The sequence below is a fragment of the Lycium barbarum genome, chromosome 1 (genome assembly GCF_019175385.1).
Source record: "Lycium barbarum isolate Lr01 chromosome 1, ASM1917538v2, whole genome shotgun sequence".
Classification (NCBI taxonomy): Eukaryota; Viridiplantae; Streptophyta; class Magnoliopsida; order Solanales; family Solanaceae; genus Lycium; species Lycium barbarum.
The window spans coordinates 11903181-11921718 of record NC_083337.1 but is presented as its reverse complement, the minus strand read 5'-3'; the positions used below and the strand labels follow the sequence as shown (position 1 = coordinate 11921718).

Sequence of the window (18538 nt, the reverse complement as noted above, 5' to 3'; positions counted from 1 at the left end):
AACCCTAGAACCCGAATTCAAGAGGATTGGACTTCAAAAAGGTAATGTTTCTACTCCCTAATCATTTATAGTTGTGAATTGATGAATTCTTGGGAGAATAGTAAATGGATTTGATAAGAGAATTATATGAACTATGCTAGAGTTTTTGGATTGTTGACTTGGGATTGTTGTGTTCATGTGGGTGATGAAGAATGATGTTAATTACATATAATTGAGATTGTAAAATCATCTAGAAGTAATAGAATGGGGATTGGGTGAAGAAAACACCATTAATGAAGGTTGCGGAGCTTCATGCCCACCAAGTGTTTGATAAAATGCTTAGATGATCAAAACATGGATATTGTTGCTAATATGGAATCCCTATGACCTCTATTTCTATAGATGAAGGTTGAAGGGATTGAAGGACATGGTGATATGCTCAAAAGCAGGAATTCAAGGTATGTAGACGCTATCCACGTGTGGGAACATCCTTGTTCTTCCCCATGTTTCAGTATTCCAAGATTACATACCAAGTTTTAGGATTCTAGGTATATTCGTGCTAAACCCTAGACACTTGAACCATGATGTATATTATATGGTCAGTTACAATTCCATTTGATTAGTCTTAATTTACTATTTTGGTAATTGAGATTCAGTCCGTAATCTATGAAAAACCCATAACTTGCATCCCATGGGTTCTATAACACAAGATATGAGATATTATGCTTATTTTCATGAAAAACTTTTATATATGTATTTATTGTCATGTCTTCATGTACCCATGTTCATGTCAAGATTCAGAAATCATGTTTTCAGTTATTTTCATGTTCGGGAGTTGTATTAATACCGAGAAGGCTCAGATAGCCTGAAACTACGTATGCCAACGTAGGATAAGGATCGCTCCGCCCAGTTAGGACGATTCCTTCATGTTTTCCCCATTGAGGAATTTTGGATCCATTCATGTCATGTTCATGTCTCGTGCCTCGGCAAGGTACGAGATGGCTTAGCTGATCGGGCAGAGATCAGACTCCACGTTTCTCCCCGTGGTGGTTCATGTCGGTATTACAGATTATTACAGATTATTTCATGCTTACAGTACTCATGTTTATGTTCAGTTTCAGTTTCAACTTCATGTTTATATACTCATGCTCATGCTCTTGTTCATGTCCAGGTTTTCAGTTTCAGTTCTTATCATGTTATTTCATGTCCCATGTTATTTCATTCAGTTGCTTTACATACCAGTACATTCAATGTGCTGACGTCCCCGTTTATTTGCCTTGGGGGCCTGCATTTCACGATGCAGGTACTGATATACAGGATGACCCATCTGCTCAATAGGACAACATTCGTATCAGCTTATTGGTGAGCCCCATCTCATTCGGGGTTTAGTTAACTTTTGTTTATGATTAGTTATACATCTAAGGTATGCTGGGGGCCTTGTCCCAGTAAGTATGTTTTTCAGTCAGACTCATGATAGAGGTTTCATAGACTAGACAAGTCAGTTATGTCATGTCAGACATTCGGAGTTGTATAGCCATTTTGGCTCATTCATGTTATTTCCGCACTCATGTTTAAACAAGTATTTTTATTAAGTATTATGACTTACTACGTTTTATAAAGGCTCATCATGCATTCACGTTATATTCCGCTTATGTTATGTATCATGATGATTCAGCAAGCCATGTGGTTCACTCGGTCAAATCCAGTCAGGCACCGAGTGCCGTGTTACGTCCAGGCCATGGTTCGGGGGGTGACAATAAGAATCCTACCTATGATGGTTTTGGATACTTCTTAACTATTGTGGATGATTTTAGTAGGGGTACTTGGACTTACTTGTTAACAACCAAGAGTAATGCTTTTCCTATGATAAAAAATTTTCTAGCCATGGTTGAGAGGCAGTTTAGTACGAAAGTAAAGTCTATTAGGTCAGACAATGCTCTAGAACTATGTTCTGGTTCTATTTTATCTTCTTATTTTGCATCAGAGGGGATTCAATATCAAACCTCTTGTACTGCCACCCCTCAACAAAATGGGATTGTTGAGAGGAAGCATAGGCATCTTCTTGAGACATCTAGGGCCTTGCTACATCAATCTAAAGTACCTCTTTCCTACTGGGAAGATTGTTTACTAACTGCTACTTTTTTTTAATTAATAGATTCCCTTCAAGTGTTCTTAAGGGAAAGTCACCTTATCACATTCTGTTTGGTAAAGCTCCTTCTTACACATATCTCAAGTGTTTTGGTTGCCTATGTTTTGCTCCCAATTTGGCACATAACAGACCCAAATTTTCACCTAGGGCAGTACCCTGTGTTTTCTTAGGTTATCCTCCAGGAAAGAGGGGTTACAAAGTAATGGATTTGAAAACCAAGAAACTGTTTATTTCTAGGGATGTATAATTTTATGAGCAAGTTTATCCTTTTGCTTCTAGTGTTTCTTCACCCCCTATATTTTCTACTCAACCACCAGTCCCTGAAGATGTTTCACCCAATGTTCTTCCTACTCAACCAAATATTGAAATTACAGACCAATCTGTTCCTAATGCACCTCTAGTTGAGCAAGCTTTGCCTATTGCTGATCAGGATGTTCTTATTCTTGATCCTCCTCCCATTCCTGCAGAAAGAAGAACACAGAGGGATACTCAAAGGCCTGCCTACTTGGATGACTATGTATGTGATTCTATTTATCTTACAAATCTTACTGCTGCATGTTTCACCACTCCTATTCAACCACAAGTTTTTCCTTTTTCTGCTTTATCTGTCAATAACCAGAATATGTTGAACTCTATTTCTACAATTCACGAACTAACCAGTTTTTCCCAAGCTATGATGCACCCTGGTTGGCAAAAGGCAATGGAATCTGAGTTTCAAGCTTTGGAACAAAATAAGACTTGGGACATCACAGTCTTTCCTAGTGGAAAAAAGGCTTTACCTTGTAAATGGGTTTAGAAGGTAAAACACAAATCTGATGGTACTATAGAGAGACTCAAAGCAAGACTTGTTGTAAGAGGGGACATACAAAGGGAAGGCATATACTTTAATGAAACTTATTCACCAGTTGTTAAAATGACAACAATTAGGTGTTTGCTTGCTGTTGCTACAAAGAAAAGCTGGTCCATATGTCAGTTAGATTTCAATAATGCCTTCTTGTATGGGGATTTGCAAGGAGAAGTCTATCTAAAGTTCCCACCTGGAATGGAACTTTCAAGTCCTAATTTGCTATACAAGTTGAAGAAATCTTTATATGGTCTAAGGCAAGCCTCAAGACAGTGGTATGCTAGACTTGGGGCAGCTTTGAATTTTAAAGGTTTTGTTTCTTCCCTAAATGATTATTCACTGGTTTTTAAACATCAAGGTGAGTCTATATCCATAGTGACAGTCTATGTGGATGACATATTGCTTACTGGAAATGATTCACTTGAGTTATCACATTTGAAAGAATTTTTACATAATGAATTTCAAATCAAGGATCTTGGGGAATTACACTATTTCTTGGGATTAGAAGTTATTCGGGAACCACAAGGATTGATAGTGAATCAAAGGAAATTTACCATGGAACTGCTTTCAGAATTCAATTGTGATCATTTGCCTATTGTCTCATCTCCTTTAGATCCTACTCAAAGATTATCAGCTACAACAGGTGATTTGCTTAAGTATTCTCTCACATACAGACGACTCATAGGAAAGTTGAATTATTTAACACATACCAGACCAGATCTGTCATTTGCTGTACAATATCTCTCCCAATTTATACAGAATCCTTGATTACCACATTTTGATACTGCTCTTCGCGTGGTACGATATCTTCGCACATCTCCTGGTCTTGGTCTATTCATGAGTGTTTCTCCTTCTATGTCCATTCTCGCATTTTGCGATGCGGACTGGGCTACATGTCCTGACACCAGACGTTCTATAAGTGGTTATTTCATCAGTGCGGGAGGATCCCCTGTTTCATGGAAATCAAACAAAAAAGTATCAGTATCTCTATCTTCCGCAGAGGCGGAATACAGATCTATGTGAAGACTAGTTGTAGAACTTACCTGGTTGAATCATCTTTTAGGAGATTTGTCGGTGCCACCTCCTCTTCTCATTCCGATCCACTCCGACAGCCAAGCCGTTTTACACATAGCTCGAAATCCCATTTTTCACGAGCGTACAAAGCATGTGGATCTTGACTGCCGCTTCGTACGACAACAATTCATCGCTGGGCTAATTTCACTGAATTTCGTCTCTTCTTCGTCTCAGATCGCTGACATTTTCACCAAATCTCTTTCAGGACCTTCTCATCATTCGATTCTTAAAAGGTTGGGTGTATCTCCCCTACCCTCCAACTTGAGAGGGGGGGGGGGGTGTTGACATTATTGAACTCAACAATGTCGATGAACAAAGTGAAGAAGAATAAATGGTGAAGTCAACTTCATTATTTCCTAAGTCTATGAAGCAGACATGTGTTGGATCATATAAGGAAATACTTGGACCACATAGAGAAATACTTGGGCCAAATTATCACTCAAGCCCAACTCCCACAAACACAGATTATGTTGGTGCTGGCCCAATTGTCAAGTACAGCCAGAAACAAATACAACTCAGCACATAGCTGTCCTACCATCATTAGCAATGTAACAAATAAACGTTTTGTACAGAGTTTGTTATTTTTCTAGCCAATAAGATTAGAGCAAGTGTTTTAGGATATTCCCTATTTTTCTGTACATACAATACTTGTATAAATATGATACATCATCAATGAAGTAAAATACAAGGAAAATTTCTAAAATTCTGTATCTTTCTCTATTTGTCTTTCAATATACTCATGCTGGACGTACTACTCTCATTAAATCCACTATTGCCGCTATTCCTGCTTACACTATGCAGTTAGACTTTTTGACTTAAAAAATTCTTCGCAATATTGATTGTTTGCAGAGCAACTTCCTCAGGGGCACAACTCCTGAAAAATATGTATACACCTTATTAATTGGAAAGCTATTGTCACTCCTAAACAAAAAAGGGGACTTGGCGTTCCCCTCTTGGCTGGCTGAAACCACTCCTTACTTACTAATCTCAACTTGAAATTGTTTAACCATCCTTCTTTATTCCATAGTAGGAATGTCCTCACCCATGCTACTTGTCCTGTTTGCCTCTTATATGAAGAAGACATATTTCATGTCTTCTTACACTACTTTCCAACTAAAGCCATTCGGCGAAACTTCAATATTCCCACCCCCTCTGCGCACCATTTTGACTGGTTATGCTGCTTATGCCTCATTACTAATACAACAGTTTTGCATTCATATCTCACTATACCACTAGCCACACTTGTCCCTTACATTATCTGGAATATTGTTGGACATGGTCTGTGTTCGTATCTATTGAAGAAGACAAGAAGTTCTTCATCCTTGTGTATATCGAAGTCAACATTTGTTCCATTCTCTCACTCAGTTAATTTTACCACTATTGGGTCTTTGGTTCTGGACAGACAAAGATATAGAGAAAAAGGCCCAATTACTCTTGTTCAGCCCACATAAACAAATGTAGTTATTTCCTCAGTTTTAGATTTATACACGCATATACATTCTAGTAGATTCCTATTTCTTGTACAAGGAATACAAGTTAGTTATATGCCAACAAATTGTATAGGACAACTGGATTAGAATAGTACAACCTTATCTTCTTTTGTTTGTATATATATTGGTACAGTGAACACAAAATGATATACATAAAATTTCTCCATATATTTCCTTGTTTTTTCCTACATGGTATTAGAGCTTTAGGTGCTCTTCTCTAATCTTTTGCTCCTATTCATTTTTCAATCTTCACTATAATGATGAATTCAGATGACACGGAATTGACCCAAACAGACATCAAAACCAATCCAGTAAATGACCATTCTAGTCCCTTTTACCTTCACCCATCAGATTCACCAAGGATGTTGCTAGTCAACTCCTTATTTGATGGAAAAGGATATGCAGGTTGGAGTAGAGCTTTTATTATAGCTTTATTAGCTAAGAACAAGCTGGGAATGATTGACGGCACAGTTGAGATGCCTGATGCTTCAGATCCAGATTACAAAATATGGACCAGGTGTAATGACATGGTTATTTCCTGAATTCTCAACTCTTTTTCAAAAGACATTGCTGAATCTGTTTTTTACTCCAAAACTGCAAGAGAAATTTGGAAAGAGTTAGCAACAAGGTTTGGACAGTACAATAGTGCTCAACTTTATCAACTTCAAAACGAACTTTCAGATGCAGTGCAAGGGACTTCAGATATTGCAGGTTATTTCACTAAGGTTAAGAAAATATGGGATGAGCTTGATGCTCTTATTACTTTTGATCATTGTTCTTGCAAATGTATTTGTGGTGGGAAGGTTAAGACTATCAAATTCCATCAGGATGAGAGACTGATTCAGTTCCTAATGGGACTGAACAACAGTTATTCTAGTGTTAAGAGCACCATCCTGATGATGGATCCCTTACCCACTGTGGGATTTGCCTATTCTTTGCTTATTCAAGAAGAGAAACAAAGAGAGGTACATATGGAAGCACACCCCTCTAAGACTGCTTTTATGGTGTCAAATCAGAAATACAACAACAATGTTCAAAGGTTTGCTAACAACAATCAACATAAATATGCAGGATTTGAAGCAAAGTACAAAGGAAATTTTGACAACAAAAATTCAGGAATGTTTTGCACACATTGCAAAATGACAAATCATAATATTGGTAAATGCTATAGACTAATTGGTTTTCCACCTGATTTTAAGTTCACAAGGTCAAAGAAAAACAAGTTTGCACCTCATATCAAGGCAACACCAGTTGGTCAAGATCTGAACAATCACCTTGGAGGAGATCTTTCCTCTTTTGGGAAACAGATGACCTCTGAACAACATTCTCAGTTGGTAAACCTTCTGCAACAGTTCAAGTATGGGGAACCACAAGATGCAAATTTTGATGCCACTATCTGGTGTTGCACAATGTTCTTTTTGTACCAGAATTTAAATTCAATTTTCTATCAATACATAAATTCACTTCTCAGTTTCATTGTATGTTAATATTCTTCTCCTTTGGTGCAATTTTTCAGAGCCCTTCCATGAAGAGCCCAGTGGTTCTTGGTGATGTCAAGAAGGGTCTCTACATTCTCAAATCTGCACCTATCAAGTCCAGCTCAATTTCTCCAGTTTCTGTTTCACCTTGCAGTCTATCAAATAAACTTAGTTGTAATTCTCCTTTTAATGTTCAAGTATTTTCAAATTCCATTCCTAGTTCAGTAAGTTCTAGTTCAGCTAGTACAAGTACTCTTCATGTAAGCCTTTGGCATCAAAGATTGGGGCATTTGCCTATATCTAATATGAAGAATATTTCCAATTTTCCCTTACATTCATCTATTCCTACTCTACCTTTTGCTTGTGATGTTTGTGCTAAAGCTAGACAATCTAAACTGCCTTTTCAAACTAGTACCATTTCTACAAAGGCAGTGTTTGATCTTATTCATGTGGACACTTGGGGCCCTTATAAAGTCACTACTCATGATGGATTTAGATATTTTTTAACCATTGTTGATGATAATAGTAGGGGCACATGGACTTACTTGCTCAAAACTAAGAGCAATGCCTTTCATGTATTAAAACAGTTCTTATGTATGGTAGAAATGCAGTTTCAAACTAAAGAAAAAATCGTCAGATCTGATAATGCTAAAGAGCTGGGGTCTAGCTTAGCCAATTCTAATTTTTTATCCTCTCAAGGAATTTTACACCAAACTACATATGTTGCAACACCACAACAAAATGGTGTTGTAGAAAGAAAACATAAACATCTTTTGGAAACTTGTTGAGCTTTACTTTTTCAATCACATATTCCTTTATCTTATTGGGGGGGGGGGGGGGGGGATGTATTTTAACTTCTACTTATTTGATCAACATATTTCCTTCAAGGATTCTCAATTTTAAAACACCATATGAGATCCTTTTTCATTCACCTCCCAATTACCAGTCTCTTAAAAGTTTTGGTTGTCTTTGCTATGCTAGTACTTTACCACATTTGAGGTCTAAACTTGATCCTAGGGCATCTAAATGTGTGTTCATTGGATATCCTTTTCACCAAAAGGGATATAAACTGTTGGATCTCCAAACTAAGAATTTTTTTATTTCCAGAGATGTCAAATTCTATGAGTCCATTTTCCCTTTTTCTTCACCTACCCCTACTCTTCCTATTTTTCCTCTCAACCCTCTTTCTTACAGTTCATGAACCTAATGATCTTTCAGAACTTCTCCCAGATCCTATTCCATCTAATCCTAGTCCACTAGATACTACTCCTCCTCCTCTCCCAATACCACCAGTATCACCTCCACTTCCAGAGTCTCCTTCTCCTGTTCCTGTTCCTATTCCCACTAGACAATCTTCTAGAGTTAAACATCCACTTGTTCATTTGGCTGACTACATATGTAATGCTGTTTGTTTAAGTGATGTGACTAATATTTGTCTTGGAGCTCCTCTTACACCTAATGTATTATCTTTCTCTGCTTTGTCTCATTCAAACCAGTCCCTTTTAAACAATATTGCCCTCATTCCTGAACCTATGTCTTTCTCCCAAGCATCATTACATTCTTGTTGGCAGAATGAAATGGCACAGGAATTTGCAGCTTTATAGGAAAATAAAACTTGGGATTTAGTCCCTCTCCCTCCTGGTCACAAAGCACTACCCTCAAAATGGGTCTACAAGGTAAAATACAAAGCGGATGGTTCACTTGAAAGATACAAGGCTCGTTTAGTTATTAGAGGTGACATTCAAAGACAAGGGATAGACTATACATAAACCTATTCACCAGTGGTCAAAATGACCATTGTACGGTGTTTACTGGCTGTTGCTATAAAAAAGGGATGGGATCTTTTTCAGTTAGATGTAAATAATGCCTTTCTACATGGCACTTTATAGGAGGAAGTCTATATGAGAATATCTGCTGGTTTACAGGTTTCAAATCCTAAACTTGTTTGCAAATTAAACAAGTCACTTTATAGGCTGAAGCAAGCTTCTCGTCAATGGAATGCAAGGCTCACTGCAGCCCTTCAATGCAAAGTCTATTCTCATTCTTTAAACGATTACTCACTCTTTTTTAAGCACTCTCCTGGTGGTGTTTGCATTCTTGTCATCTACGTTGATGATATTTTAATAACAGGGAATGACTTAACCGAACTGGCTGTTCTAAAGGTGTTTCTTCATCAGGAGTTTAAGATCAAAGACCTAGGTCTTGCTCACTATTTTCTTGGATTGGAATTACTCAGAGAAAAGCAAGGTTTGATAGTGACTCAGCGAAAATTTACCTTTGATCTCTTATCTGAATTTGATTGTCTCAACAAAAAGGCTGCTTCTTCTCCGATTGAACCATCTACAAAGCTCCAAGCTGATGTTGGTGAGCTTCTCTCAGATCCTACTGTATATCGCCGTCTTGTTGGAAAGTTAAATTTTTTAACTCATACACCGCCAGATTTATCCTTTGCGGTTCAACACCTCAGTCAATATGTGCAGTCACCACGAATGCCTCATCTCCGGGCTGCTATGCATTGTCTTCGGTATTTAATTGGAAACCCTGGTCTTGGTTTGTTGTTCCGGTCTGCTTCTTCTTTTGACTTGCAAGCTTATTGCGATTCTAATTGGGGTTTATGCCCGGAGACACGTCGTTCAATCAACGAATATTTCGTCAGTTTTAGGGGTACTCTAATTTCATGGAAATCAAAGAAGCAACCTTTGATTTCCCTCTCATCTGCCAAAGCCGAGTACCGATCGATGCGCCGGGTAGTTGTTGAGATCACTTGGCTTGTTCGATTATTAATAGATCTTACTATTTCTCCTTCACTACCGGTACCTCTTCACTCTGACTCTCAATCGGCGATTCATATAGCCCGGAATCCCGTCTTCCACGAACGTACCAAACATGTGGAGCTCGATTGTCACTTTGTTCGACAACAATTTCTTGACGAACTTATCTCCTTACATTTTGTTCCTTAAATCTCCCAATTGGCCGATATTTTCACTAAACCGCTGCTTGCTCTCCCTCATCATTGATAACTTGGCAAGTTGGGGGTTTCTCCACACCCTTCCAACTTGAGGGGGGGGGGGGGGGGGGGTGTTGGACATGGTCTGTGTTCGTATCTGTTGAAGAAGACAATAAGTTCATGATCCTTATGTATATCGAAGTCAACATTTGTTCCATTGTCTCACTCGGTTAATTTTACCACTATTGGGCCTTTGGTTCTGGACAGACAAAGATATAAAGAAAAAGGCCTAATTACTCTTGTTCAGCCCACATAAACAAATGTAGATATTTCCTTAGTTTTAGATTTATACACGCATACACATTCTAGTAGATTCCTATTGCTTGTACAAGGAATAAAAGTTAGTTATATGCCAGCAAATTGTATAGGACAACTGGATTAGAATAGTACAACCTTATCTTTTTTTGTTTGTATATATATTGGTACAGTGAACACAAAATGATATACAGAAAATTTCTCCATATATTTCCTTGTTTTTTCCTACAAATATTTGGCTTACCCGCAACCATAATGTTTTTTGACAACACTCGACATTACGCTCCTTGTACTAACATCATTTTCGAGGTGGCTGAATACCACTACCCCCAATCCCCCACTAAGTCTTCTCCCTCCTCCCCTTCGCCGATTGCCACTTGGAATTCCCAACCCCCTCTCTCCTTGCCCCTTCTAGTTCTTTTAAATTAAACATGGATGGTGTTGTATTTCCCACAACCAAGTCTGAAGGTGCGGTAGTAGTTTTTTCGTACTGCTACAGTCCAATGGGTTTTTGGTTACATCAAACCTCTCCATTATGCAGAGGTAATCTATGCTTAACTGATGGCTCTTTATCATGGACTACATTTTTCTCTCGAGAAGAACCTGCTTCCTCTTATTATTGAAACTGATTCTCAGGTATTACTTCGCCTTCTATACAATCCCAAACCCAAATATCTTATTGTTCTGAATTCTTGCAGGGACCTGTTGGATAAGCTGCCAGAAATGCAGATTTGCTACAAACATAGGATGCTGAATGGTGTGGCAGATGCAATGGCAAAGTATGGAAATAAACTAGCAAGGAATAAGGCACTAGCCATTAGGACTTATGTATCTATGCCTTCCTTTACTATATTAGAACTTTCGTTTCAATAAAGCAGGGGTTCCTACCCTTGTATGTACTGTAATATATATGTACTATGTTTCTTACTTTATCAATGAAACTGCTTGTTCTAGCAACAAAATATAAAAGCTAATAACACTAGAAATATTACATGGCTTAATCATTCTAAAAGTAGTTTCTCCTTTGTCTGCTTCCAGCTTTTCTAAGACAAACACCCGAGGAATTGACACTACTAAAGAATAACTATTTGATCCTCACTGGAAAATATTGAGTGACTAATCCACTAAATGTCGATGGGAAAACCCTAAATACTGGTGTTTTCACACAAAAATATTAGGAAGTTTCCTAGCGTTTCAACGGGAACTTGTTTCCCACCATGTGTTTGTCACGACTCATTTTAGGATCGCATGGGCACCTACCATTCCCACCTCGGTAGGCGAACCCTTGACCCAAAATAAACTTATTTGTAATGATAGAAAAAGATTCATTAAGCTTCAAGTTATAACATAAACAAAATGCGGAAGTAAAACTAGTATATATAAATAAAGCGGAAATGTTTGCAAACAATCTATAATAAATCCGACTCCTTTCCCATGACCTGATCTAGAATAGTACAAGAGCGACTAATTTGGAGACAAGTACAATGAAAATAAAAGACTTAACCTCCATCTAAGAATAAGATGATGGAGGTCTTCAAGATAGGCACCGCACATCTCCCAGAAACTCCAAAGCCAACCAATAACCTGCACAACTCTACAACCCAAGAGGGATATAACAAGAGTAGTATCAGTACAACACTAAAACTGGTAAGCATCATAGGCCGACAATGGTTAGAATAACATAACGGTAATAGAGTTCACAAATAAACATGGTTGGCGGTCTTAAGTCGATTCACGAATATAGCCGTACTCAAATAACGCTATTCTAGAAATCCATCTCCTTAACTTTTATCATTCCTCATGTTCTAGTGCATCTAGCATACTAATTAGATAGCCATGCTCAAGATACCGCAACATTACGACTACTAAGAGGGCCAATACCACAATCAACCTATCATCTATCGTGTCCGTAATTGGTTTAAGGATAATTCTCTCATCATTCTAATATTTATTACTCACCCAACCTAGAAAATCATACACGTCCATATTAAGGTCACCCAGCACCACACTTTCCCATTCCAAGATCGCAGCTTATAGTTATAGCAACTAATCCCAATTGTGCCAAGTCTCAGTATAGCCACATTGGAACCGGCATATCACAATCATAGCACGACAAGTCATCACCTATGTTATAGCATCTAAACTCAACTGTGTCAAGTCTTAGTATAACCATTCCAAACCAGTGTATCGCAATCATATAACAACAATATCACAAAAAACTAAGAGGTGCAATGCAATACAATAATGTATGAATGATTAATGCAATGCATATGCACCGTACACACGTACTCCGATAATGGAACATCACATCTCGGAAGCACAACCCATGGGGGACCCACGAAGTCCATGCACCACACGTCCCGACAATAACCTCGGCAACAATGACTCTCTCGATCCCAGTAATAGACCTCGGGCAGCGAGCACTCATTCGTTCCAGGCAAGAGACCTCGACAACAGTCACTCATTCCGCTCTGGTAAATAACCTCGGATCATATACTCTCATCTTTCTTTTACGCTCTCCGGCAATGACCTTGGAGGCTACACTCTCTCACTTATCATCATCAGAACCATAACAATACCATATGAATTTATCATGGAAATGAGTATGAATAAGATGCAATGTATTATCAACAGCCAATTCAATCCCAAACAGTACCACGCATGGCACACAAGTAATATCAATAATAAGGCTACATAATAAGCTATAATGGAATCACAATTCTCATCTTAATATCTACACCCCGCACTTTCAGTGTTACACCCCGTACCTCGGAGAAGCACTGGTTAAATTTGAATGTAATTATATCGAGCTATGGCTAGGTAAAACAACTTTGGAGTGTGAGGAACGAAGCATTATTAAGTATATTATTTAAGTAAAGGATGAATTATGATATTGTAAGTCGTAACCGGGAAGGACAACCTTGGAACCAAAGGAGATGACCATTATCAAGTATGATTACTGATAAATATCATGTATGGAGTGTTTCGGAAGATTTCGGGATCAAGCAAATCGAAGAAAATAAGTTTGACGAAAATTTGGAAAAAGTTGACAGGATTTTGGGCAGATTTTTTAGTTAATTTTGGAGGGGTATATCTCCTAGTATATTAGGAGTTTTAAGGTGTTTCTAAAGCCTTAAATGAATTTCGTTGAGTCTAGTTTCCAACGCAATAAACCGCTCGTCGATAGAGCATTGGAGTAGAGGATTATGGACATTACAAATTCAGCTGACAAAGCAGAAACAGCACTGCTATAGTGCTGCTACAGTGCTGCCGACTCTTATCCACTATAAAAGGGTTAAAATCCCCATTTTTATCCATCATAATTTTCTAAAACATTCCAGAAAATTCAGCAAGCATGAGAGTTCATATATCACATAAAAGTGAGGATTTTGAGTAAATTTCAAGTTACGGAGTATTAATCGAGGTCCGGATAACGTTAAGTCGCAATTATAATTTCGTTTTGTGTTGGAGTTGGCTTGGAAACAAAGTAAATATTGAATATCTTGCTACTTTAGTAAAGATAAGGTATGAAACATTGAATCTCTCTCTTTATTAACGTTGATTTAGGAATATTTACGAGAATAAAAGTTATAGTTTGTTGTGTTGATGTTGTTGGCTTATGGATTGAGGTTTGAAGAGAGTTTGGGATGAAAATATACATATTTATCTTGTAGAATATTGAGAATATTGTTGGTGTTGTTTGGGAGTTGTTTTGGTATTTGGAGGAAGTAGATGATATAGGGGAGATGTTGCCCGAATTTCGGCAACTCTAGAAAGATTTATTTGAAGGATTAAGATAAGCATATAAAGCTGAGTCTAACAACAGTATAAATTTTCTTGAATATAGATTTACGAGCCTGGAAGGACAAGCATTGAGTAGTTAAAGTTAAGGCTACTAAGAAGGTATGTTAAGGCTATTCCTCTTTCTTTTAAAGGCATGATTCTTTTCCTACCAACCTATGCATGAATTCCATAAAAATCCTCATTTCCAAGAATGTTAGAGATCCATGACTCTTAAAGTTTTTATGGTGATAAAGATGAATAATTTTTTTTTATGATAACCATGACGATGATTATGAGGGATTTATTTATCAAAGCTCCAAGGCATACGGATTTCATGATATTATGAGATGATTTTATTCATAGAGATTTCCAAGTACATGAGCTATATATTATCATGAGGTGATTGAGCTTACTTTGGAATTTCTTAATTTCCTTCATTGTTGGTAATCTCACCTTATGACCCTTGTTCCTTCAAGGTGGGATAAACGATGATGATTGATCCATAATATAATCGGAGGCTACCGACCTTACATCACTTCGATATAGTTGTGGCTTTTGATTGGGCTCTTATGCATGCTTTATATATATGCATGTATTTTCTCACACTGCGCCGCGCTATAGCCTTAATGGCCGGGCATGATACTATATATATGACACCGAGCCTTAATGGTCGGGTGTGGTACTATATATAAGCATAAAAATGTTTTTTTTTAAGGCTAAGCATGCATGACACTGCCTTATGAGGCATCTAGATGTACAGGTTATATCTCATATTCCATGTTAGCTTTCATATCTATATTATGTTGTTATTCATGCCTTACATACTTAGTACATTATTCGTACTGACGTCCCTTCTTGTGGAGACGTAGGTGTTCTATCAGCGAATTTTCAGGAGCACTCCACTTACTTCGGAGTTGAAGTCTATTTGGTATTGTCCTTATGATCATTTGTATTCTATATAGAGGCTCGTAGACATGCGTGTACAGTTAGATGTTTTATAGCTCCACCGGTCCATATTATTGTATAATATATTGGTGGCCTTGTCGGCCTTATTTTGAGCTCTTGATACTTTACTGTTAGCCTCGCCGGCTTTATGAAATACATTATGTTGTGGTGACCTTGTCGGTCCGCATATGAACCTATGTGCTGAATGATCGGATTTTCCTATGTTGGGCCTTTTCTGCGTGCAGGTGTTCTTTGAGTTATGATTTATAATGTTCAACGTAACGGATAAGTCAGGTGGTTCCCGGCCAATGGGTCGGAGCCCGTCATACTCTTGGTAGGGGTGTGACAATATCAATCAAGTAAAGTACCGCTATATCATAGCCATGATATATCACTAATCACCAATATCGATGTCTCAAGTGGCAACGAGCCAATAAGTAAATAGAACAAGGTAAGTCAACAATGCAATGAGGTGGCTGGCCCTCAAATTGCACAACAAGGCCCAACCTAAGATAATATCCAACCCAACTTCATACCCGAAGGTTTACATGCATTCTCCGACAATATCATCTAAATCGAAGTCTCACCATAAGGTAATCATAAATCTACAACTATATTGCATTCTCCGCTATCTCTTATGCGTTCTCAATCTAAAGTATCCATCCCAATCTCCAAAATCCTATACATGCATTCTCCGTTTCATTTAACACGCGTATGTGAAAGTCTAACCGGAGTCTACTAAGAGAGGGAAGTCGTAACTTACCTCAAGGCCGAACAGGTGCGTGAACATCCACTTGCACTCCATCTTCCATCTTCGTAGGAAAATGATAGATCCGAGAGGTCTAGGAATGATGGATAAATTTGGGTAAGCAACAATTTAGGAATTGGAGTCATAGGGGTAAAACCGTAATTTCTCAAATAAGCATTCTAAATTCTTGATTTTTTGCTATTTCACCTCTTTTATAGAAATCAACGTTTACCTAAGTCAAACTTACCTCACTAATTCACATTCATTATTATTAACAACTAAAAAGTTAACCCATTTGAGAAATAGAAAGGATTTAGGCTTAGAAATAGTTATTAATCTAATTCTTGCAATAAGTAAGCCATCTTTGAGTTACTAATTACTCTAGGTCAAGAATACCACTTTTACCCAATAACCTCTTAAAATTTTTGAGAAAGAATTCCTTATTTAATGCTTTGCCATAACCATAAATGGTGTAAGAAGAAAAAGGGAATTAAAGGAAGATGAAATGAAAGATTTAAGGAGGTTACCTTCCCAACATTCAAGTCTCAAGAAGCTAAAAATATCCTCAGGTGGCGGCTGTAACTTGGCGAAATGAAATATTAGGTCAAGTCCATAAATGGGGCTTTAAATAGGTCAACCACTGGTCATCTAACACTTCAGCGGTCAGGCTACCACTTCAGCGGCATCTAGACCGCGGAAGCCGTCTGATGAAATCTTTCCCGCCTTCACTTTAGCGGGGCATGGGTCGCTGAGGCGTGACCGCTATGGCAGTCAACCTACCGCTGGGGTAGTTTAACTAGGTCTAAGGGATGATATTCGATATTTTAATTCTTATTCGCACAACAGGTCCAGTTAAGCTAGATGTTCACCGGGGTTACCTAACGAACCGACCAAATCCAAGATGTCAATTTTACGAATCTTTGGAATTACGGTAACGACTAAACGGGTCATTACGGCATTTTTCCAGTGAGATGGTTCAGTGGGAATGAGATGGAAAAATCATATTTTATCACAAAAATTTTCCACTAAATGTCGGTGGAAAAACATATGTTTCTAGCAATGTGATCACTGCATGCATCTTTCAAAACACCGGTATTTAGCACTTTCTATGACTGGTAGGTTTGCTACTTGATCCTGCTTACGATAGTTATGCTGGATGAGAGGGTTACTCAACATGTTTAGCACTCCCTGCAATCAATGATAGTGTTAAAAATTTAAAATATAGGTTATTATCAGAGTCAAATCTATTCATGATCTTAAGCTGAAGAGAGCTCTTATTTAGTATCTATAAAAGTTTATAACTCGACCTTTTGATCACCTTATAAATAACAAATGATTATGTTTGTAGATGTAAACTTCAATTTGAGGTATACTAGCTAGACGAGAATATTTTGTTAACACTAGATTTTACTGTTCTAGATTACACATTCTGTATTAACCTTGTTTGACTGTTCTGTTTGATTATAGAATTAGTTGTGAAAATTTTCTATTTAATTTGATTTTTGAAGTGTGTGTGGTAAATTAATTAATTAATTAGTGTCAATACAAGTATGAAGAGGAAGTCTAAACTCTTTCCCTCTCTAGATGAGAGCTTCTCTCAGCCAAGGCTGAAATGGCGAGAAATTCAAAATCAAGAGGGAGAGGGCAAAGGCTATAGGGAATAACTCAAATGATACCTATGCTAAGAAAGGGGTTCCACAATCTGAAGATGCTAGGAAAACAAAGAATGTTAATGTTTTTCAAGGAATCACACCACTACCACTGCAGCAATCATCGCTGGTGGAAGTACACTTGGCTACCTCAACAACGAGTCCCAATCGAGGTTCAAATCGAGGTCCAAAAAGCCTGATCTGGCTGACATAATGGATACAGAGGAAAAAAGGCGTGCCACCACAGGTAACCAAAAAACCCTAGACTCTGCATTTGAATGAAGTATGAGTGACAATCCCCCAATTACAAAGGGGCCTGGCTCAATTGCTGAATCACCTGTTGTGAATGTGAAAATCACCATGGATGATATCCAGGAGGAAGTGGTATTCTGGCGTATAGCAGTTGTGTGCTACATCTTAGGCTCGAAACCTCCACTAACTGTCATTAAGGGGTACTTCAGACATATATGGAGGGCACTAGGTGTCGACAAAGTAGCGCAGGTTAACAGGGGCATATTTTTGGTAAGATTTGACTGTATGGAGGATCGGAACAAAGCAACCGATGAGAGAATTCAAATGTTTGATCGTAAACCAATAGTGATGAAAGGGTGGGAACTTGATGTTGAAATGAACAAGACCATGGTGGAGAAAGTCCCGGTGTGGGTTAGATTGGAGGGGTTAGAACTCAAATATTGGGGACAAACTGCTCTCATGAAAATTGCTAGTCTAATTGGAAAGCTGGTGAAGATTGATAGTGCGAAAAACATGAGGGAAAGGCTTATATACGCAAGAATAATGGTTGAAGTGACCCTGAACCAAGCATGCCCAGATTTTGTGATGTTTGAGAATGAGAAGGGCCAAATTATTGAACAAGAAGTAACATACAAGTGGAGACCAGTACTATGTGCCCATTGCAAGAACTTTGGGCACACATAAGAAATTTGCAGGAAATGGAACAAGGACATGATGAAAGGGAAACAGGTGGAGGAACAGACATAAAAGGAAGGACGATGAAAAAATAGTAAGGGATTCGTTCAAGTGAATCCTAAGAGGGCCAAACAGAAAGCTATAGCACAGAACACCAACATAACTACTGAAAACTCATTTCAATTACTTATGGATAAGGGAGATGAGCAG

At 38.0% G+C, this 18538-nt stretch overlaps 2 protein-coding genes across 2 annotated transcripts; both read left to right on the top strand.

Moving 5' to 3' along the window:
* The first annotated feature begins 8915 nt into the window (after positions 1-8915).
* On the top strand, positions 8916-11149 carry LOC132609579 (uncharacterized mitochondrial protein AtMg00810-like). Its single transcript, XM_060323630.1, has 2 exons — positions 8916-9827; positions 10913-11149. Exons 1-2 carry the CDS (start codon positions 8916-8918, stop codon positions 11147-11149), a joined length of 1149 nt encoding a protein of 382 aa, XP_060179613.1.
* A 6537-nt stretch (positions 11150-17686) lies between these two features.
* On the top strand, positions 17687-18337 carry LOC132609567 (uncharacterized). Its single transcript, XM_060323619.1, has one exon. The coding sequence runs from the start codon at positions 17687-17689 to the stop codon at positions 18335-18337; it is 651 nt and encodes a 216-aa protein (XP_060179602.1).
* Positions 18338-18538: the final 201 nt, after the last annotated feature.